A 23277-nucleotide genomic window follows, 5' to 3' on the forward strand; every position below is an offset into this window, starting at 1 on the left:
TGAATGGAATAAGCCTAAGAATTAGAAATTGATCTGATAATTCCCTTCCTAGAACTTACAGGGGATAAACATTTTAGAAAATATTTTTTAAACAGGCAAGTCCTAGTGATTTCTATTATTTCAGTCAAACATGGATGCCACAGGAGACTTTGGGAATCCAAAGGAGAAAGTAGAGTCATGATTTGGCTACATTTATAAAATGCTCGATGGCAGTTTTCACAATCACCATAAATTTATAATGTTATGGTTTCCTTGGCTAAAAATAAAACTTCCTTTTGGTCCCTTAAGTTTGGAAAACAAGGATTCTCATACATTGAGTTTGATGAAAATAATTGACCTCTTTTAAAACTTTTCCTAACTTCCCATTTTTGGCAACTGTATTCAAACAAGAGGTTGCCAGTGGAAAGAGAGCAGAAGAGAGTGGCAGCTTCTATTACTGAAGAGGATGCACCCCAGTCACATCCTGTGATGTAAAACTAGTGGATGGAGATTTCAGAGTATCGAAGAAGTAGAAGGCTGTGGTGTCAATACTAGTAAAAGCTCCTAGTCTTAAGTAAACCTAAAATGTCCATGTCAGGTAATTGTGCTCTATAGACCCATGCCTGAGGGGAATACCTGGTTCTGGCAATGGCCTGGTGGAAAGGGGCTCAAGATTGTGACCCTATAGATTAGAGGGGGAACCTGGCAGCCAGTGGGCTGTATTTTATATGCATTTGAATGCCTTTAAGGGAAGCCTGCACTCTCACTCTGGCCACATGCGCATTCCTTGCTAGCCCAGAAGTCCTACTTCTAGCCTGATCCCTGTGGGCCTAATTGAAATATGTACTCCTGTTTCAGACCCTCCCAAGCCAAAACCGTGTGTATCCACATCTGAAAAGAGACCTATGATTACTTTCTCCTTTGATGCTATTACTCTGCATGAATTGGTGTTTGCAGCTATAGAAAAACAGATCAGCTTTCCAATTTTCTCTCTGTAGAAGCTGAGTCCTATAGAGGGATTTAATCTATTCTTCTAACTTTAATTCCTTTAAGAGTCAATTGGATCGAATTTGCCTTAGAGGCCTGAGGATTGTGAAGTCTGATTTCAGGTACCCTATTTTTGGAGCACCACACACCCCCCCAACCCCCACCATCTTCCCTAGAACATGAAAATACACTCCTCCCATCCCCAAACACTGAAAATATTTCTTTAGACAAATCTTTCCACCGTTAGAGATGGCAAGGTAAATTCTATGAGTTTGTCAGCCACTTCTATCAGGTAAAGTTGAATGTACCAATCAGTACAAGTGACAAATAGGTCTTTTCATTTTAATGGACTACTCGACTGAATTCCTGAAGATTTACCACAAAAGAGCTCACAAGATCATCAGGTCAAAAGGCTGTATGGCTAACATCAGCTTTTGGCCTTGATTCCTGAAAGAGGGAACACATAGATACTACACAGTAAATTAGATTTGTGATTTAATTACAGTTTAGGATCCTAAATAACATTAACCGTCTTCTATTTTTTCAAAAGATCAATATCTATTAAAATCTCAATATAGTTAGAAAATATAGTCTCAAAACTCACTTGTACAAATGAGTTAGTTAAATACCAGTGCATTTACAACTAACTTGTGACTAAATACAGAATTGCAATTTCAATATTAAGTCTTGATTTAAAATAATTCCTTTAGGGAGAAAAATTGGTTCCCAATGCTAGCTGTATCGAAACTTGAAAAGAATGACCTTATGGGTGAATGTCTAATAATATGATGTAAACATTTATATGTGACAAGCCTATGTACATGCTTGTTTTTATTATATGAAATCAGATTAAACATTCCCAATAGGTTCATACTTAAAGTGCAAAAAAGTCATCTAGATTTATATTACATTACATTTTGCTTCTATTTGCAAGTTCCAAAGATGTGCATATATGTATTTTTCTGTGTGCATGTATATATGTACATCCCACCCTGCCTTTTGCAAACAGAAGAATCCCTTCCCCAATTAATTTGTTTTAAGCTGGTGATCTATCCAGAGAAGGAATTTAGACATCTACATAGCTGAATAGTTTGGAATTTTCAATAAGAAAAGTCTTTATATGTATATGGTATTTAACACCTCCTGGGTACTAGATGTGTGTACTTAAGCATAAGTGATCAGGCCCCTGAAAACTTCATTGTTAATATATCAAAGTTCCTGGTCATGCAGTTGATGGTGATTATATGTGCACAAACATACGTTCTACATAGACTATTACCTGGATAATACTTGGTCTTTATTAATATCACAAAAAGCAAGAAACTGGACAGTATACTTTAGTAAGCATTCTAAATCAGTAATAAAATTTGGTTTAATTGTTCCTATTTTTGCTATATAAAATAAATTAGATAAGCATTGCCATCAGATGTACACTCAAAATGCAAAAAAAGTCACTATTTGACATTGTCGTCATATTACAGTTTGCTTCTACTTGAAAGTTTCAAAGAAGTATGTTCTTATATAAGTTAAATAAATATGTTTCTTGAGCTACAATTCTCTGAATTCAAAAGCTCAGTATATCAAACTTTATTAATAATAAATTATATTCTAATTAAACCCAAAAATGGTAGCCTTTTTTGATAGGACTCCAGATGACTCTGTGGGTTATGAAATTTTAAAAATAAATCACGTTAAGTTTAGTCACCCTTCGAGTTTGTGGTCATTATGATCAGCACACCCCTTCCTTCATTTAACGTTGAACAAATCATTAATCAATGAAATGAAATGAAAGATTGCATGCCTGCTATAAGCACACACTTCCCAAGGCACTGGAGAAACAACAGCAAGCAGGCAGACATCTTCCCTGCACCGTTGCAGCTCACAGAGTAGCAGGTTGTGGCTCAAGAATCCATAAGGCATATTTTCTATTACTAAACATCAAAAAGTTAATGTCTAGGAAGAAAAAGGTCACAAATGAATGTTTCTACAAATCTCTATTGAAACATTTCTTTGGGCACTATCCTCTAAGTATGTTAGCTTCAGAGGTGTTGCTTCTGATAAGATTTATTCTAAATAAATCTTAAGCAATAATAAAATTCTAAGACACCTCTGGCTCTTAAGTGCAAAACTTGAGTTCAGACAAACCATTAGAGCTGATGGTAAGCAAGACATTGGTTAAGGAATTATCTAATTGGATCTTCTCTGGCGATAATTTTTATGTGACATTATTTACTGAAATGTTAAAAAGCTAACATACAGCCTTTGGAAAATGGAACTTTAAAAGACCTATGTGCACACTTGTGTGTGTGTGTCTGTGTGTGTGTGTGTGTGTTTAGATAAATGATAACTAGATAGGGAGAGAGAATTCATTGTTTCACTTCTATTAGTATCTTTGGGTTAATGTACAATGTGGCTTCTGAGAATATTGTAAAGAAAATAATTCATCAAAATAATTTGAATTTTTAGAATGTAGAAAAGGCTTCTGCAAAAGTTATTGATATAGAATGATTTTTGAAGCCAATTTCTCTTTTTGTTGGAGAACAGAAAGGAATGAAAAATAGAAAAGTTTGCAGTTACACAATAGGAAAGCTTATCTGCATTCAAGATTTTCCTTGGAAATACTAAATAAACTCTGATTCAAACTTGTTTTCACCCGTTTTTCTCTCTGCCTTCTGTTGCAAAACCAAACTCTTACTACCTCCTTCTCAAGATTCAGTTCTTCGGCCATCCTCATGATCTCTTGGGAGGAGGGCTTATTCTGCTCTCCAAAGTGTCTCTCCAGGGCACCTTTTGCAGCAATGCTGGGAGATGGGGGGGGGGGGGGGGTAGGGGAATGGAGAAACAGGGCGAGATTATGTTTTTGGCAAATCCAAATTAAGTTAGGTTGAATATCCTAAATATTAACATGAAAACTTAAAGCCTCTTAAAACACTTTTAAAACTCTTCAACAAAGATAGATGCACGCATGATCTCATATTTGGAGATGCTTGTCTTATGCAGGGCACCATTCATAGGGGTCACAGGAAATAGAGGAACTCTGACTATGTGTATCCCACTTTGCACCACAAGAGGGCACTGACTTCCCGGGAAGGAAAGGAACGCATTTCCAAATGCCCCCCAGAAATCATTTAAGTTACTTACAATAGATGAAATGTCTAGTGAACAACTAATCAACCAAAACAAAACCTGTGTTTTAGCATTTCCTCCGTGAGCCTCAGGGAGATTACAAAGAGATCAAACAACAATCTTTCTGGTTTAAGTTACAAGAGGTCACCTTGGACTTGAAGATACTAAGATACCGATGAGTAGTTTTGTTATTTTTAATAACACAGATACCATATTGCCAGAGCAAGACACATATCACGGTACAGCAGAAACAGTCACTATTTTAGAAGTGATAGTTTCTGTTTTATCCAAAACTTGAGCAAAAGTGTTCTTGTATCAAACATTACCTAGTATTCCATCAAATGTTTAAAATGACTAGCTCTCTTCTTCTCACTAATTAACTTATTAAACCATGCTTTTTTCATGTATCTTGTCTTTTTCAATCGGCTATATTCACCTTACATTTATAGGTTATGTTGCACCTATGTTACACTAAAAGTTTATTCCATTCGTAAAATACTCTTTTCTTCCTCTAGTAACATTTACTGTCTCCGAAGCATACCTTATGGTTGTTCTCCGTTTCCTTTTCCTTTCGTTTGCTCCCACTTTTTCATTGTATAAAGCTGAAATGGGGAAAAGAGGGACAATCACAGAAACCAAGTAGGGTTTGAAAAAACAACTCAGGTTTGGATTTCAAATGTTCACTATAAAACAATACAAAATAAAACCACCATACATTTTTTTGTTTTAATTTTTTGCAACTTATGCCATTTTATTTTACAAGCCCTAGGTAAAAATGTTAATAAAGAAATAAATATTAATGCCAGGCTGGCGTGGCTCAGTGGTTGAGCACCAATCTAGGATCCAGGAGATCACGGTTCTATTCCCGGTCAGGGCACATGCCCGGGTTGCGGGCTCGATCCCCAGTGGGGGGGGTGCAGGAGGCAGCTGATCAATGACTCTCTCATCATTGGTGTTTCTCTCTCTCCCCCCTCCTTCCTCTGTCTGAAATCAATAAAGATAGATTTTTTTTTTAAAAAAGAAAAATATTAACTTTGCAAAGACATCTGTCTATAAATCATATCTCTACTGTGCTTTTGTTGGAACTCTTGCTCTCAGTGCTCGCAGGCCTTGCTCTGTGCAGCCTTGACATCAGTATGAGCAGATAATTTCATCACATTGAGTTGCTCATTTGGCAATAGCTTGTGCTACTCACTTGGGAGACTGTTGTGTGCAAATGCTCAGGTGATGCTAGTATTAGGTTATAAAAATGATTCCATGTACAATCGTTACAGTATAGCACAGAGGCAAAAAAAATCTGAACGTGTTAAAAAAATTCATGTCACCACTTCACACCTATGCCGCACTGTCCCGAAAGCTGTCCTCATGCAGCGAATCCTCTCACTGTTTACCTTCTCGGTAAGTTTTTCTACACTTGCATTAGCCTTCCTTTCTTTTAGTGTGATGAAACAAGAGTCATTTTTCATCTCAAAGAAAAAAACAAAACTAAACCTCAAGCCTCTCACTTTAGCATTAATCCTAACAAAACCACTGTTTTTAGCTTAAAAGATCACAGAGCCATCAGAAATATAGCTGCCGTACCTCCCACTTGCTCGGCTTCCTCCAGCCATTTGGATAGTATTGCTTTTAGTTTGCATGCATTTTTGAAGCTGAGCTGCAGGTTTTCAAATCGGCAGATAGTTGTCTGACTGAATTCGGAGCCGTGCACAGCTGCCAGGGCTTCCCCAACATTTGTCTGGGTGTATCCTGCGAAAGGACCATAGAGACCATTAGCTTCAGCTTCCATGGAACATTCATTTGGTCCAATATTGCATACATCTGTGTATCTTTTTTTGTTAATTGTTCAATACAGCTTTTAAGCATATATTTGTTGGTAATTCAGAATTGCTTTGTAAGGTTCAGTGTAAAATTGTCCAGCACTTCAAAAAATATTCTTTCTGGTTAATTATTTTTTCTAGAAGTCAAAATAATTTAGATAGGAACACCTGCCATTTATCGTCAAAATGGCTAAATGTGTCATTAGATACTTAAAAATTATAGTACTGTTATTATTATTAAATATCTGATGATATATAAGTCAACAGTATATTAAATATAATGCATAAAATAAATGGTGTCCTATCATAAGTATTTTTATCTCAACTATAAGAGAGAAAAAATCAACTATATTGATGAAGTATACCAAATAAAACTAAAAATTATTATTTCTTTCCCTAAATAAATGTTTATTACGAGGCTTTGATTACCCAACATTTTATAAACACTTCCAAGCACATTTATTATATCATTTGGTAATTCTTCTACCTCCTGGCAAAGATTCACAATGATTGTCCCAAACATTTTTAGAGTACAAGTTGCTATGAACCATCAATATCAAATTTGAAACATTACTGCAATATAAATACCAAACTGCAAATGAATGTTATAAATTGCCTACTGCCGTGTTTACTGCATATAGTAACTACATATTAATTCAAGCCTACGGCTATATACCTGTATGCATAAAGTGGTTGCATATGATACCCATCGATAAATATTATTACAAAATAACCTGTGATTCATTCCACAGGTACGGAGGTTTGAATTATCATTTTCAATCCATTAAAAGAAATTCACTGCTTCATGAATTTAAATCACTGTTAGTTGTTACAGTTACTTTATGTTAAAAACACTTTTCAATAGAAAGTGAATAAAAGCTATGATCAGATAATTCACAGAAATGAAATTATAAATGACTGTCAAGCACATGAAAGAACACTTTCGAATCGTCACTTAGAAATTTAAAGTGAAACTACCCCAAGGTTGACTTTGACCTATTTGATTTTCAAAGATCCAAAAGATTAATTGCATATTTTTCCTTTAACAACTATTTATGTATCAGTCACTGTTCTAAGTGCTGAGGCTATGTCCTTAAGGAGAAAACAAAAACAAACAAATCAACAATAAACTCCTGCCTTCATGGAGGTCATTTTCTGAGGGCTGCAAAAGACACTACTGACGGCAGTAAAATTTGGTGCAACGTCTACACAGACAAATTTGACAACATCTGTCAAAATTACAGGTATGAATACTCTTTGATCTAGCAATTTTTTTAACACTTCTCTTAGACATATATTTGTGTAGGTACAAAATGACATTTATGAAGTTAATTATTGTCGCATTATTTTTAGCAGAATAATATTGATCACATAAATTTACCATCTGTAGGGGAGGTAAAATAAATGTAAAATGGGATAAAACAGATCTATTAGAAAAAAACAAAACCACCTCTCTATAAACTAATACAGGCCGTGGCCAGGGTGGCTCAGTTGGTTGGGCATTGTCCAATGCCCTGAAAGGTTGCGGGTTAGATTCCGGGTCTGGGCACATGGCTGGGCTGCAGGCTGATCCCTAGTAGGGGGCGTGCAGGAGGCAGCTGAGATGGATGTTTCACTCCCCCTCTCGCTCTCTCTCTCTAAAAAAAAAATTTTTTAAAAATCAATAAAAAATCTTAAAGAAAAAACAATATGTAAAACTCTCCAGACTAGTTAAATGAAAAAAATCTGTATGAAGAAATAAATACATGTATTTGCTTATATAAGCATAAATATCTCTAAAAGGATACACAAGAAACTAACAACACTGACAAATAGGAAGAACAAACAGAAGGGATACACTTTATATTCTTTTATGCCTTTGAATAACATGAATGTCTCATCCATTCAAAAATTGGAATAAAATACGGAGAAAACTAGCCACTTCTAATTTTGAGGTTGTTAAGTTGAAAATGAGTGTCATTAATTAAAAAAATCTAAGTGTTTAGGCTATTAAAAATTTACAAGGAGCCGGCCGGTGTGGCTCAGCGGTTGCGCATGACCCCAGGATCCAGGAGATGGTGGTTCGATTCCCGGTCAGGGCACATGCCCGGGTTGTGGGCTCATCCCCCGCAGGGGGCTTACGTGAGGCAGCCGATCAATGACTCTCCTTATGGATGTTTCTCTCTCTCTCTCTCTCTCGCTTTCTGTCTCTGAAATCAATAAAGATATATTTTTAAAACATTTTCCAAGGAAATCAAGGCTTTTGCAGGGTTTTCACAGCCGGACTAACTTAAATGCGCGGCACCAGAAGTGCCTTGGGCCGGGGAGCGGGCGAGAGCCTACCTAACTTAATTCTTCTCACTTTAAACTCATTGGCGAACTTCTCCAGCTCTCGAATTTCCGGAGAATCCATGTCTATTGGCTCTTCGACCAGTTTGCTTTTTCGCCGGAGCTCCTGCTTGAACTGGGCGGCCGCGGGGTCCTCGGCCAGGAGGGGCTGGGGGGGCGCGAAGCCGGGGCCCAGGGCGTGGTCGGGGAACTTGTAGAGGCAGGGCGCCAGGCTGCCTGCGGAGGGGGAAGGGAAGGGCCCAACATTAGACACCCCCGCCCCCCATCCCCCCCACTCCCCCATCCCCCAACCCCCCCTCCCCCCCATAGAGGCAGGGCGCCAGGCTGCCTGCGGAGAGGGGAGGGAAGGGCCCAACATTAGACACCCCCGCCCCCCCATCCCCCCCACTCCCCCAACCCCCCTCCCCCCCATAGAGGCAGGGCGCCAGGCTGCCTGCGGAGGGGGAAGGGAAGGGCCCAACATTAGACACCCCCGCCCCCCCCAATTCCCCCCACTCCCCCATCCCCCAACCCCATCCCCCCCCCATAGAGGCAGGGCGCCAGGCTGCCTGCGGAGGGGGAAGGGAAGGGCCCAACATTAGACACCCCCGCCCCCCCATCCCCCCCACTCCCCCAACCCCCCTCCCCCCCCATAGAGGCAGGGCGCCAGGCTGCCTGCGGAGAGGGAAGGGAAGGGCCCAACATTAGACACCCCCGCCCCCCCAATCCCCCCCACTCCCCTATCCCCCAACCCCCTCCCCCCCATAGAGGCAGGGCGCCAGGCTGCCTGCGGAGAGGGGAGGGAAGGGCCCAACATTAGACACCCCCGCCCCCCCAATCCCCCCCACTCCCCTATCCCCCAACCCCCTCCCCCCCATAGAGGCAGGGCGCCAGGCTGCCTGCGGAGAGGGGAGGGAAGGGCCCAACATTAGACACCCCCGCCCCCCCAATCCCCCCCACTCCCCTATCCCCCAACCCCCTCCCCCCCATAGAGGCAGGGCGCCAGGCTGCCTGCGGAGAGGGAAGGGAAGGGCCCAACATTAGACACCCCCGCCCCCCCAATCCCCCCCACTCCCCCATCCCCCAACCCCCTCCCCCCCCATAGAGGCAGGGTGCCAGGCTGCCTGCGGAGGGGGAAGGGAAGGGCCCAACATTAGACACCCCCGCCCCCCATCCCCCCCACTCCCCCATCCCCCAACCCCCTCCCCCCCCATAGAGGCAGGGCGCCAGGCTGCCTGCGGAGAGGGAAGGGAAGGGCCCGCAACATTAGACACCCCCCCATTTCCCCCCTCCCCTTTCCCCCCTCCCCCCACCCCCCATAGAGGCAGGGCGCCAGGCTGCCTGCGGGGAGAGGGAAGGGAAGGGCCCGCAACATTAGACACCCCCCCCACACACACACACCCCTGTCCCTATACAAGGTTTTGCCTGTTGCAGCCCAGTCTCTATTGAACAAGGCTAACTGCCCTTCAGCCGTCTGAAGTCGGTGTAACTTAGTATAAAAGGATTATCTCCTTCCCACCGCCCCCAGAGCAGCAAACACAAAGATGCTATGAAAGGAAATAAGCAGGGAATTGCAAATATTTAAAATAGAAATAAGCAAATTCTCTCAGAAGTGTAAGTTCTTCATCATTTTGTTTTCTCTGAAAAGACACCCCTTCCTGCCCAGCCGGGCGTGGCTCAGCGACTGAGCATCGACCTAGGATCCAGGCGATCGGGGTTCGATTCCCGGTCAGGGCACATGCCCGGGTTGTGGGCTCGATCAATGACCCTCTCATCATTGATGTTTCTGTCTCTCTCTCCCTCTCCTTTCCTCTCTCTCTGAAACCAATAAAGATATATTTAAAAAAAAAAAGAAAAGAAAAGACACCCCTTCCTAAGAGCCTTGAGGCTCAGCTCTAAGCAAAATGTATATTTTGATCTCTGTTTTCTTAACTCGTTGAACAAATCATCTGTGATGTTTCCTATAATCAAGTCGCATGGCTAAGCGCTATGCTGGAAAGATTTCTTAGGCTCAGAAAACTGATTTTATAATAGTTAGAAGCCTGACTGTTTTATCAATAAATGTTTAACTCCAAGGGAAATAATCATGTCTTTTTAAAATTTAACAAAGGCAGATAACAGAGTTATGAGATCATACACTACCTTAATAAGGCTTAAATATATTTGAGGAGAGAAACAAGATGGCGGCGTAGGTGAGACCCGCACCTGCAACACCATCAAAATCACAACTAAGCACAGAACCACCAGCACTCAGAGCCTCCTGAGATCCGGCTGCACAGAAGCCCCACAGCCAGGGAGCTGAAGCACCGAGAGGGGAGGAGGGGCGGGGACGCGGGCGGGTCGGGGCTGAATCAGAGACCAGGCCGCGGGCCCACACCCTGAGCCGCGGTTGAAACCCAGGAGGGAATCTCAGCGGTGGGGGTTTCCTGGAGGAGGGAGGGGTCCCAGCCCCACAGCAGGCCCCCAGCCCAGGGCTCCAGGGCCGGGAAGAGACGCCCCCACAACTCTGGGCTGTGAAACCAGCGGGGACTGTCCCTGAGGGTCTCGGAGGCTGCGGGAGCCCAGCAGCTCCTCTAAAGGGCCCGGCGCGGACTCACTCGGACGCTCCCTCTGAGCCCAGCGCCGGGCAGCAGCTGAAAGGACCCGGGACACTCGGGGAGGAACTAACCTGCCTGAGATCCGGGCGAGAGCTGGAGGGGCGGCTTCCTCCTGGGCGGAAGGGCTGGCGGAGGCCATGGCTCCTGTAGCGAGTCCTCCCCGCACACAGCCGGCAGGCAGGCGCCATATTTGCGTCGCCAGCACCTGACTCACACCTTTGGCCCCGCCCCGTGATTCCCGGAGGCCCCGCCCCTCCCCACCTGAGGCTCATCCAGGCCATTTCCAGGGGCTTTTCTGTGCAAGTGGCCTCTCCAGCCTCATGCTTAGGACTTTCCTAAAATCTCTCAAACAAGCAGCAGCTGCCCCATATGGCTTGATAAGCGGCCCCAGGCCTGGCACTAGCGGCAGCTGCACTGGCTCATAGCTGGGCCTCTCCTGGGCTCCTCCAAGCCCAGCACAAGTAGCAGCCAACTACGGTTTGCTGTGTAGCTCATGCTGGGGGGCCCTGGGCAAGGCACTGGCACAGGCTGACTTTGCACCTCCAAGGAGGCCCAGAGGCAGTGCACCTGGTGGTCAGACTTGACCACGCTGGATTACAACCCCACCACATCCACGAGTGACACTCTCAAGGAGTGCACTTGGTGAACACCAAAGCTCCGCTGAAGTAAATCCTGCTCCATAGGGGCGTCTCCAGCATAGCAGCTCTCTGGCTGTAGTTGCAGCGGGTCCTCACAGCTGATTGGCCTGGGGGTCAATTCCTCCCAGTGACACCAACAGCAACTAAGGCTCAACTACAACAGGACAGTGCACACAGTCCACACAGGGGAGCACCTGGAACGCCCAGCTCAGGTGACTGGGGAGGCTGAGCTACTGGACCCTACAGGACACCTACTACACAAAGCCACACTACAAATTCCAGGAGACATAGCAGCTCTACCTAATACATAGAAACAAACACCTGGAAGCAGCCAAAATGTGGAGGCAAAGAAACATGTCAAAAGGAAAGAACAGAAGAAATCTCTAGAAGAGGAACTAAATGAAATAGATCCAAGCAAGCTAACAGATACAGAGTTCAGAATTTTGTTTATAAGGATGTTTAAGCAGACTATTAGGGAAATAACTGAGAAAATTGATAACATGATAAAGGACAAATTTGAAATGAAGGCTACAGGAACTGAAATGAAGAATAATTTACAGGGAATCAACAGTAGAGTAGAGGACGCTGAGAATCAAATCAGCAATTTGGAACATGAGGAAACGAAAACACCCAACCAGAAGAGCAAAAAGAAAAAAGAATCCAGAAATATGAAGATAGTATAAGGAGCCTCTGGGACAACGTCAAGAGGTGCAACATTTGTATTATTGGGGTGCCAGAACAGGCAGAAAGAGACCAAGGAATTGAAAACCTATTTGAAAAAATAATTACAGAAAACTTCCCCTACCTGGGGAAAGAAATCGACTTACAAAACCAGGAAGCACAGAGGGTCCCAAACAAGAGGAACCTAAAGAGGCCCACAGCAAGACACATCGTAATTAAAACACCAAAGCTTAAAGACAAAGAGAGAATCTTAAAAGCAGCAAGAGAAAAGCAATTAGTTACCTACAAGGGAGCACCCATACGACTGTCAGCTGATTTCTCAAAAGAAACTTTGCAGGCCAGAAGGGAGTGGCAAGAAATATTCAAAGTGATAAAAAACATGGAACTACCACCAAGATTGCTCTACCCAGCAAAGCTATCATTTAGAATTGAAGGTCAAATAAAGAGCCTCACAGATATGAAAAAGCTAAAGGAGTTCATCACCACCAGACCAGCACTACAGGAAAAGTTGAAGGGTCTTCTTTAAGAAGAAGCTAATGAACAAAAGAATCTGACAAACTAAATCGATCCAGAGACATTGACACAGGCAACAGGCGATTATATTTCAGAGGAAAGAGGGAAGAGGGGTAGAGGGTGGGAAGAGATTAATCAAAGAAGTTATATGCATATATGCATAACCCATGGTCACAGTTAATAACTGGGTGAAGGCCTGGGAAGGGGGTGGGAGCGAAGTGGAGGGGATCAATTGGGGGGGAAAATGGTATACCTGTAATACTCTCAACAATAAAGATAAATTTAAAAAAGAAAAAGAAAAAAATATATATTTGAGGAGTGACTAGATATGAACAAAAGGTAATTTTAAAGTTCTATTAAAGAGTCAGCAACAAGATTTTTTGAAAAGTATTCAGGATAATGAAATCATTTTTGATAATTTTTAAGAAGCAAAAATAAGTAAAAAGGAAGAGGGTAATCTAGATATGACAAGTAATCACCCATGAATAATAAAGCATGGTGTTGATTGAGTGAGTTAAATAATAAATCACACAAATACTAAAATATGTAAAGTGTTTAAATTGCTTACAGATTCATCCTTCATTAGTAGAGAAGAACCTATCTCAGCGAGGAGCATGGGTGAGAGAAAAATCTAGGCCAAATTCCCAAACATTTTATTTCTGTTTCCTTCATCAATCCATTGCGTTTTAATTGTAGAGATCACTTCAATTTATATTAAATGATGTGTGTATAACCAAGACATTTTTTTATAAATAAAATATTTAGTAATTAATTGTTTCTCGTGAGTATAAATAAATATTTAAACTGAAAATAAATTACACAATATATGCAATACTCATTCTTGGAAACACTGAAAACGTACATCAAGCTTATGCTACCTATAATTTCTTCATAAATACATTCACAAATCAAAGGCATGAGTAATAATGTATTTTGCCAGAACATGTAGATCTTACATAAATATATCAATATGTAATGAGTAAAGAATAGTGTAAGTCAGCAAACTGTCAGCTTATATTATTTTTATGAGAATATGTAATTACAAAGGGGACCCTTATCCAAGAGACTATATTCTTTTTCTGAAGCAAAGTACAATACAAGTGAGAGATTAAACAAAAAAGGCATACAATAAATGTAGCTGTTTCACAGGTATGAAAAAGATTTGAAAGAAATCATTCCTGTCTAGAAAATTTCATGTTACTTTTGCAAAGCAAAATTATCCAGTTTTACTTTTTAAAGTCAGTTAATCATCCAATTAATGCTTTAGTGGATGTTAAACTGATCGGACAAGATAAATTTTTAAGAGCAATTGTATGAATGTTTACTTTATTACATAGTTTATTTTTTTTAATGTTTATTACTTTTGGAGTTTATTTTTAGCTCTCTATTAGTTTTGGATTTTTGTTAGTTGAAGTAAAAGAAACACTAATACATACAAAAAGAAAACTGATCACATTTATTTTAGCATCTACTTACTATTTCTCTCAAGACTTTTCTTTTGTTTATGCTTTCAGAGTTGGCTTTTATATGTTAAAGAACCTTTATTTCTTTCATCATTCAGAAATATCAAATGCCACCTAATACACTTAATGATGAAATACTCTGAGAAACAGTAAAAGCGGAGACGAGACAGTCAGGCTGCTGTTTGATTTGTACATTTAGCGTATTTTAAGGTACTATAGATAACTCATTTAACCTATGTCAAATTATGTTTATTTTACATAAGTAATTTTTTGCATATCTTTTACATGAGATGCCATAAGGTCTGAATTTGTTAGCAATCTTGATCGTTCATTGTTGCTGATCAGAGTCACGCAGTGCTACAAACTTTCTGTGACACTTCTTGCTGTGTTCATTTCATATTTATCATTTTCTTATCCTTATATAAACAGATGAGGTGGGAAGAATATGATTATTTTCCACACATTTAAAATTTAGGAAACTCAAGTAAAATGACTTTCCTTGGATGCCACAATGAACTCACTATCCAGTTGGAACTAGAACTGAAGTTCAATGAACATTGCAATGAACTCCATCAAGATAATCACCTCATTTGTACTCAGGTAAATCAAATTCTTTCTTTTAAAGCCTTCTGCACCTTAAACACATTGACAAATGTATTATAATTATTTATTAAAATATTAGAAGTGGGCCATCTCTATTTCCGGAAAATTTTAATTATAAACAGTCTGGGAAAATGGACATTTAGAAAACAAATTTGATGGTGAATCTGTGAAAAGTGCACAGGAAATACCATGTTCAAAGGCTTGGCATCCAGAGCAAAAAGGAAAGCATGTGTGATATGTCTTTATTTTTTATTAAGTGAAAGTGTCCACAGTTGTCCACAGGGACACAGTTTTTCTGGAACTAACCCTAAAGAGAAATTCATAATGAGTCATAAGCACAACCAAACAGGGCAGTTTCTATTATCTGAGCCTGTATTTGGGGGACAGTGGGGAGTGATTCGTATGGCATGTTTGGCAAGATATTTTTAAAATCTTTCTAAAGCCTAGATTAGGGAAAAAGGAAGAAGATAAAAGATTCTGTGACTATGTGCAGCGGTGAGTCTCATATTCAACTTCCCAAACATCAATAAAGCAAAGTGGTCTGTAAGCCTAGACAAGAGCTGGTCGAAATAGCTTGGAAGTGTCTCATATTCTTCACAGCCCAGCTCTATTTTCCCATTGCAGGTGGCTCCACCACAGCCTTGCTGAATGCTCTGTGTGCGACCCTGTGTGGTGGAGGTCGGGGAACAGGTGACTCTAAAGCAGGCAATGGGAATGCAGAGGTGGGGCTTGCCTTGCAGGGCTCTGGCTCAATGTACTGTGGTCCAGGGCAAATTGCTCTCCTGCAGCATGTGGCTCTAACAGATGCTAGCTGACAACATCTCTGAGGTCACAGGCTTGAAGCCTTAAAGGAACAAACATGGGAAATAGAGAAACAAAGCAAAATACTCTGCCTTGCTGTGGACATACACAGGAATGTGCATTTGAATATTTCTGTTTCTTTTCTTTTTCCCCCCATGCGTGACAATGTGAAGAAAATTATAAGTTTGAATTGTGGTCTTTTTTAAGTGCTGGTAAATCCTACCTAAATACATCAGGGGTCTTCTGCATCGTTTTGTAAATTACTTTTATTTGGTACTTTTATTGCCTAAGGCTGCTTTCCTGCTACAGTCACCACGTTGAGTAGCTGAGACAGAGACTAACTAAGAAACAGGAAAGATACATCAGGTTACAGCTTCTGAGAGGCCTTCTATGACTCAGAAGCAAAAGATCTTCAGAATTACTCCTTCCTTCAGAGTCAGCACAACCAGAACAACTTAGAGAAAAATTAAATTCGAGAATGAAGAGATGGGTTCCAAACTAGGCTATTTCTCTGTGTCAACTATCAAACTGATTTCTGTTGCCTTTTGCATTAGTGCAGGTGGAGTGGGCACTTTTAGCCACAGTCTTCTTTTCTCTTATTACCTACTTCTCATTAAAAAAACAAAATGGACATTCATCTTCTTCATTGGTTCCCAAACCTCAGCTATTTTGCTTTCCTCTTAAAATTAATTTTTACACAAAGACTCTCATACCAGGCCTTGGTTTGGCCATTACGTAATATAACCCCAATGGGTTAAACATTCATTCCCATGAAGCTGATTTGCTCAGTTTCATAGGTGGGTGCGTGGGCAGGATTGACAGTCCATGGAGCTTGGAGAACAGAAACAATCTCAGATACCAAGAATCAAAGCTTTGGGAGTGTTTGCTGTTATTTTGTTTTGTTTTGTGATTATCCAGAGGAGATTTTTGAATGGCATTTATAATTCTCTGGTTGCTGTTACCTGTGTTGCAGGCTGTTGAATTATCTAAATTCTCAGAAGAGACAGAAGAAGGAATTCAGCTGCAAGAGGATCCAAAGAGAAGACCGAAGGAGAAAGATGGGTTGAGTTGGTAAAAATTAGCCACAACTCAACTCTAACAGAGTTGTGGTACACACAGAACTTAAATATGAAGAGATTGAAACTCAGAGATGTTAAATGGCTTGAAGAAGGTTCATAATTAGTTCATGGTGTGGCTAATTCATTGCTCCCGATTAGTCAATTTCTGGTATGCCGACACCTGGACCATGAGACACAGTGAATTAATCTGATAATTGAAGTCCTCCCTACTAACTTGAACAAAATATTGGCTACAGCTTTTCCTTTTCAGTGGGTTATTAATAATGAAATGCTTCAACTAAATGTAAGCATCAGAGTATAGGTAATAAGATAACCACATTAAAACAAAGCAATTTCACATTCTTTGAAATATAGTGCTTTTGGCAGTTCCACTTTTATATGGAGTATGTGACAGTGAACCTGTCTTTGTTCTTGATAAGATGTTTCTATGGATTGTGTGGAGTTGGTTGATTTGATGAACACCTTGAGACTACTCAGAAAATTCAAATGACATAACCAGGTTTCTCTTGTGTGTTTTATACCTTTGCTAATTTATTTCTGAATTCCTGTGTTTTATAACTCAATTTGTGTAGCTTCTCTGGGGATGAAGGCAGGTAGTTCAGATTCTCTGACTTTAATCTGCCGTGATGCAAATAAATGCTAATACTGAATATAAGTCAAAATAGTGACGTTCTAACAAATTAGAAAGCATATCACACTTTAATAATATAACTCTCAAAAAATATTCAGATATAATCTATGTGCTTGCTATGGTGAGTTTTTCTTTCAGTAACAAACATATTTAATTTTGTTTTTAGACTACAGTGATACCTCCAAATCTTAGGATAACATTTTTGCTTTTGATGTCGCTAACCCAGGCTTTGAGTCACTTTAAAGGGCTTTTACAGGAGTCTCTCCGGGTTTGCTGAGTGCCTGCCAGGAAACTTATAGCAGCACCACCTGAGCTGCCTAAGCCTGTTCACTCCAGTCCTGGAAACTCTAAGGATGTTAGAATTCTCGGGCCAGCCGGGAACTCACTAGACCCGTAGGCGCTGGCCTTGATCTGGTGGGAAGGAAAGTGGTAGCAAAATCCATCTTAAAGTATTTGGTCTGTGGCTGATTTTATCTTTATGCTAACCTCAGTTCACCGCTGCCTGCTGCTGGATTTCGAGCGCGGTGAGGTTGCACCTGGCTTCAGGGGAGCCCTGTGAATGAAAAGCAAAGCCTCTCCTCCAGACAGCAGCCCACAGCACCGTGCTGGTCATTCTCTGTCTCCACAATCAAAATGTGAGAGGCCACGGACAGCATTTTGCCCGCACCTCTTGGTGGCTAAATGCATATTATTTTACTATTTTATAATGAAAGTAGTTTATCATCAATGCGGGCTGTTCTCATTAACCATGAATACTGATTAACTACTAAGTGTCTGAATCATAAATGATTGGTTTTCAAAGGCGAAGAAAAATATATGGCTTTCCTTATTTCTTAATTATTAAAAAGAAACATTAGAGCCCGGCTGGGCGTGGCTCAGAGGTTGAGCATTGAACTGTGATCCAGGAGATTACTGTTCGATTCCCCGTCTGGGCACAGGCCCGGGTTGCGGCCTCCATCCCCAAGAGCGGGCGTGCCGGAGGCAGCCGATCAATGACTCTCTCATTGATGTGTCTGTCTATCTCTCTCCCTCTTCCTTCCTCTCTCTGAAATTGATATATTTTTCTTAAAAAAGAGAAAGAAACATTATAATTTACAGGTAATATTTAAGAACATCAGTCTTCATTTTACCATAAATGTGATTATACTGGTCTATTCATAATGCTGCTTCATAGAATGTAAGAGAAGCTAATTAGTCCTGGAACATTTTAATTTAAAGTTTTAATGTTTCATTTAGTTTAAAACAGAAATTTTGAGAAATTAAAGATTGGTAAATTAAATACTTTGTTCAATTTTTTTTCAAATTTATAGACATAAATACATGTTTGATTTTTTCGTTACTTAGGATGATAACAAAATACAAGAAAAAATTTTCCTAATATATGATTCCTTTATCCAAAGTTTCTCTCTCAGTATTACACCTGTGCACATGTACACACACACACACACACACTTATATTCTCACATAAAGACTTAGTAGTTTATTGTCACCCATAATATTTCTCTCCCTGAGGCAGGAATAATTGGAAAAGATCAAAGAATGTCTGAAAAGAATCAGCCCACAACAAAATTTAAACTATTAAAATATTAAATGGTTAAAATGTTTTCTCTGGCCATATCCTAAAATTAAGTCATAAGTTTTGTGATGAGTGGATCCCTTTGGTCAGATTTTTCTCTTCCTTAAGAAATATGCTATTAATGCCTCATATGAGCATCAATAAATAAGTAGTCTTGATCTAGTGATGTGTTATTTATCCAGAAAAGAAACACATTTGACTTTCTGGTCAAGATTCCCTCAGACCCAGAAATTTCATCTCAGTTTCCCCAAACTGAATTTCATATGTAAAGACAACTTTTCTTACCTGCCATCACTCCGTAGGTTGATGGCTGATTTCCGTAATGACAGGAAGGAACAGAGTAATGAAGTCCAGTTGCTGTGTTTCCCAATGTTGTCACCGAGAAATATGTGCACAAACATTTAGAAGTTTGGATCAAAGACAAAATAGACGGGACTGGTAAGAAAATGTACGAGGATTCAAGATACATTCGTTTCATTTCAAAAATACACATTTTATGCGTTTCTTAAATTTACATGCCAATTGTTTGTTTTCATTTGGGGGACGTTCCCTGAGTAGCTTAAAACTAGGGGTTAAAGTTTGTCCAGTAATGAGATCATAAATCACCAAAGTGGACAGTAGCCTTCACTGCTCCTCCTTTGCCCTGAGAGGGGGATGACTGACCAGTTTGGACCTTGGCTATTTGAGAGCTGCAGAATTCTTGTAGGTGCCACCCAATACAGACATTGTAACCAGGTGACTAGAGGAACAGGCTCTTAAAAGTATTGTATAATATGGTATTATAAAGTGGCTTTTCTCTGGAAGAATGAATAGAGAAATTGACTCTTGGACCATCTCTATTTTGGTTATTGTTCTAACAGATTTCTTCCATCAGAGAGGAAATGGCAGAGCAACTTGGCCCCTATCGGATACAATCATAAAAATCCCACTAAATTTACAGGTTTGTGCAAACTCCGTGACAATGCAAGGCATGTTTATGATGCTGTTGAAGCTTTGAGGTTGTGGGTTTCTGCGTGCACACAGTGAATTTGACAATTCTAATGCCAAAGCTGGCTAAAAGTAAGTTGATTGTTGAGTGGCGGTGTCTAGAAATGTTGTGCCTAGTATATGAACATAAACTTGTTCATAAATAGTTACCTGCCTCATGGAACCAACATGTATTTTGAAAGTAAATTTACATTACTAAACTTTGTAAATCAAGCTTTAAACACGAAAAACCAAGAATATTGGCAATAAAAGCACTAGCCAATGTTTTCTCTTGTATTTAATTTCTTATTCTCCTTTATATCCTGAATGTGTAGTCAGCTTTCCATAAATATAATATAAACATATCTTCTTGAACAAATATAAGAGATGTTAAAAAGTAGAGAAAATATTGAGGTACGATCTAATAAGCCATGAGGTCTCTTCAGAAAAGAAAACATTTTCTCTAACTATAGAACAAGGTTTAATATTTTAAAATATCTGCATAAATTTTCACTTTATAACTGACATGTAGAAAGAATTAAAGTCATTTTACGTAATGATTACACATAAAAACCTTGCTATGCATTCCAAAATTAAACAAATAATACCCAAGTGCTGTTCTTATAACCATTATTTCTAATTCCTTATTTGGATAAGTGATTATGATTTGATGGAAAAAATATAAATTCAATGCTATTATCAGTTAAAATGCAGTTAGGTTATTTTTATTCATTATAAATCTTTTTACTTAATAAAATTTAAATTTTATTCCTCTAATTTTTTCCTCTAATTTTGAGAAGTTGGATAAAGGATAGGCTAATTTACTAAATATGTTATTAATTTATTTAAAAATAAATACATTTTAAAAATAAATAAATTGGGTTTTGAGCCTAAACTTGCTAAATCATGACCTCAATTCTAAATTTTATTTTCATTCTGAAATAATATTCACACACATTAGATTAAACAATGTATTTTCTTTTTATCCCTTATTTATAGAAAGACATATTGTAAAAAATATACAATTAGCTATGTGATAGTATAAAATTTTTATAGCACATATTTTTGGTTAAAATATTTGTTTGAGTGTACTTCCATTATTACCTTTTAAATTACATTATGAGAATATTAGGTAGTTGAAAAAAAATCTCAAAATTAATGACTTTGCCAAAGTCTAGCTATGTAATCTCTATATTCTTTAAAATCCAGCTGAAGATCAATGCTGAATTTATGTATATCCAAAACAAGTGGAACATGAATATAGCACATTGCTATTTAATGGACGAAATTTACTCAACTCAAGACTTAGACTATTTATAATTCTTTCAAACACTTCCTTTGTTACTATATAGTTAAAGAATGAATTATGCATTAGCAAAACATACTTATTTGATTGTGTTTAAAACAATATATTTGAATTTCAAAATTTAATTTTCATTTAAGAAAGTTATGTAAAGAAAGTATTAAAACTTGGTTAGAGGTTGAAGTCTCTTCAGAACTCAGCCTTGAAAAAATTTAACTTCATTCTTGGGCTCTAAATATCATATATTGCTTCTAGTTTTTATTTTTGAGTTTTGAATTATGCTAAAAATAAGTTTATTAAAATTATTTAGTTTATTCTTTGAAATCCTTTGTTGTTGGTATTGGGAATCACTTAGTTGTATTTACTGTGAGGTATTTGGCTGGTTTTAGAATAATAGCAAATGTAATCTAAAAACCAAATAGATTTTTAAGTTAAAGAAGTTACACCTTTAAAACACTGAATTATTTTAGACTATTTCTTTAGTTTTGCTGTGTATCCATAAACTTGCCGTTAAAATGATTTCTGGATTAAAAATAGCCAAATTCACTGTTTACTTACATTTAAAAAAACACACAGATCTTTATCATCAAACCAAAAATAATTTAAATTATTGCACTTGCTAATCTTTCTTGAAAATTTTCTTAGACATTTTGACTTCAATATCCTTAATATTTCACTTTAAAACACATTAAAACGAAAGGAAAACTAAAAAAAAAGCAAAGAGATGGTAAACTACCAAGATTCAAAGCATCCATTCTGAACTCTTTAGGCCCAGCCAGCAGCAGGCTGGCATTGGAGTCGGTACCTGTGGACATCACATTGGTGGTGTGGTTGGAGACCGGTAGGCACTCGGCAGCGCTGTGGTGCATTAGCAGAGGCAGAGCTGCAGAAGACTCCGAGTTAAGAGGTATGAAGGTGTCAGCCGAAGTAAAAGGTTGGCAACTCATTCCCACAGACAGTAGGAAAATTAGGAGAATTGTTGCTCCCAAATCAGAGTTTTATTATATTACTGCCTCAAAGGGCTGCTTCAAATCTCACGACCTGCATATATACATCAGGAAGGCTCTGAAGCACCAAGAGGGCGCGTGCTGGTATTTATACTGCAGGGAAATCCCTTTATACATGTTAATCGTCTTTTCCCAGGGGTATTGCTTTATCAATCTGAACTGCCTTCCTTCTAACTCAAACATAATCCATGCCCAAGAGTAAAGCTGGTTCTGGGTATAGACTGAGGGCAAGGGAGAAATCTGAAACTTTTTCTGACAGCTTCAGTAATTCAGACCTTTTAGAAAGAAATAAAAACTTAAAAAAGTGTGCCTCAAAGAAATAATGCTACAATAAATTGAAAAATAGGTGTCTTTGTGTTACCAACACATATATAAATGACAAATTTATCTATATGACAGCTTTCCTTTTTTGATAAGTTTCCATTAAACTTGCAAAATAACAAGAGAACATATTACGTCAATTTAAGAAATTATGAATATTTAAGTTTAAATCGGAAGAAGCATAGAAGACTAAATATGAAAATGAATACATAACTACTAATTCACACTCGATGATGCAATTTTGAAAAACTATGAAAACCAATTTAATTTTTATAATATTATAAATGGAAAAATATAGAATAAAATGATAGTAATCTGTAAAGAAGATGAACATGAATAATAGTATCTCTACCTTGATTTCTATTTACTCATTAAAATGAATATTTAGTAGGCTCTTACTAGATGTCGATGAGATTCTAGGCACTTTCTACGGTTATGCCATGCAAATCTCACAACACCTGTGTGACTTATATACCATACACTCCTCGCTACACTTGACTGTGCCCGAGCCTCTGATATTATCCATTCTGTTCCACAGCCTGTAGTAACCATGGTAGCACTGGGTGCAAACTTTGTACACAAAATATACTGACATTATATGAGAATAAAAAAAGACAATATGCTACAAATAATTAATTTGAAGACAAAAATCAGCATCAAGATTTTATAATGATCATGATTTCAATATATAAATGAATAAATGCAATGCTTTTAAAAAATGTATGCTAGAAGTAGTATAGCAAACAGAAGTGACCTGACAGGCATATGTATTGCTCACATAAGTAAGGGCAGTGTTTTAATACATTTTTTGAAATTTTATATTATGGAATGTTTCAAGATAACTTGGAATTTGTTGCTTTGTGCTAATTTAATGCTAATATT

General features: G+C 39.0%; 1 protein-coding gene across 2 annotated transcripts; it reads right to left on the reverse strand.

The window, feature by feature from the left end:
- Positions 1-3556: 3556 nt before the first annotated feature.
- On the reverse strand, positions 3557-22014 carry POU1F1 (POU class 1 homeobox 1). 2 transcript variants are annotated; one of them, XM_016196555.2, is made up of 6 exons: positions 21873-22014; positions 19084-19155; positions 8232-8453; positions 5674-5838; positions 4634-4694; positions 3557-3767 (listed from the first exon to the last, which is right to left on the reverse strand). In XM_016196555.2, the coding sequence occupies exons 1-6, from the start codon at positions 22012-22014 to the stop codon at positions 3557-3559; spliced, it is 873 nt and encodes a 290-aa protein (XP_016052041.1). The 2 variants fall into 2 exon arrangements, with proteins under 2 accessions (XP_016052041.1, XP_016052040.1); XM_016196554.2 differs by having other exon boundaries at positions 19084-19233.
- Positions 22015-23277: the final 1263 nt, after the last annotated feature.

This window comes from Miniopterus natalensis, chromosome 6 (assembly GCF_054644295.1).
Source record: "Miniopterus natalensis isolate mMinNat1 chromosome 6, mMinNat1.hap1, whole genome shotgun sequence".
NCBI classification, from domain to species: Eukaryota; Metazoa; Chordata; class Mammalia; order Chiroptera; family Miniopteridae; genus Miniopterus; species Miniopterus natalensis.

Bases quoted from the DNA above. Each gene is read 5' to 3' on its own strand.
- POU1F1 (XM_016196554.2), bottom strand. From the start codon at position 22,014: ATGAGTTGCCAACCTTTTACTTCGGCTGACACCTTCATACCTCTTAAC. The intron at 5,839-8,231 runs GTAGGCTCTCGC...GTCCTTTCGCAG, and splicing joins AGTGAGAAGAATTAAGTTAG to GATACACCCAGACAAATGTT. The intron at 3,768-4,633 runs GTATGCTTCGGA...CCCATCTCCCAG, and splicing joins AAACGGAGAACAACCATAAG to CATTGCTGCAAAAGGTGCCC.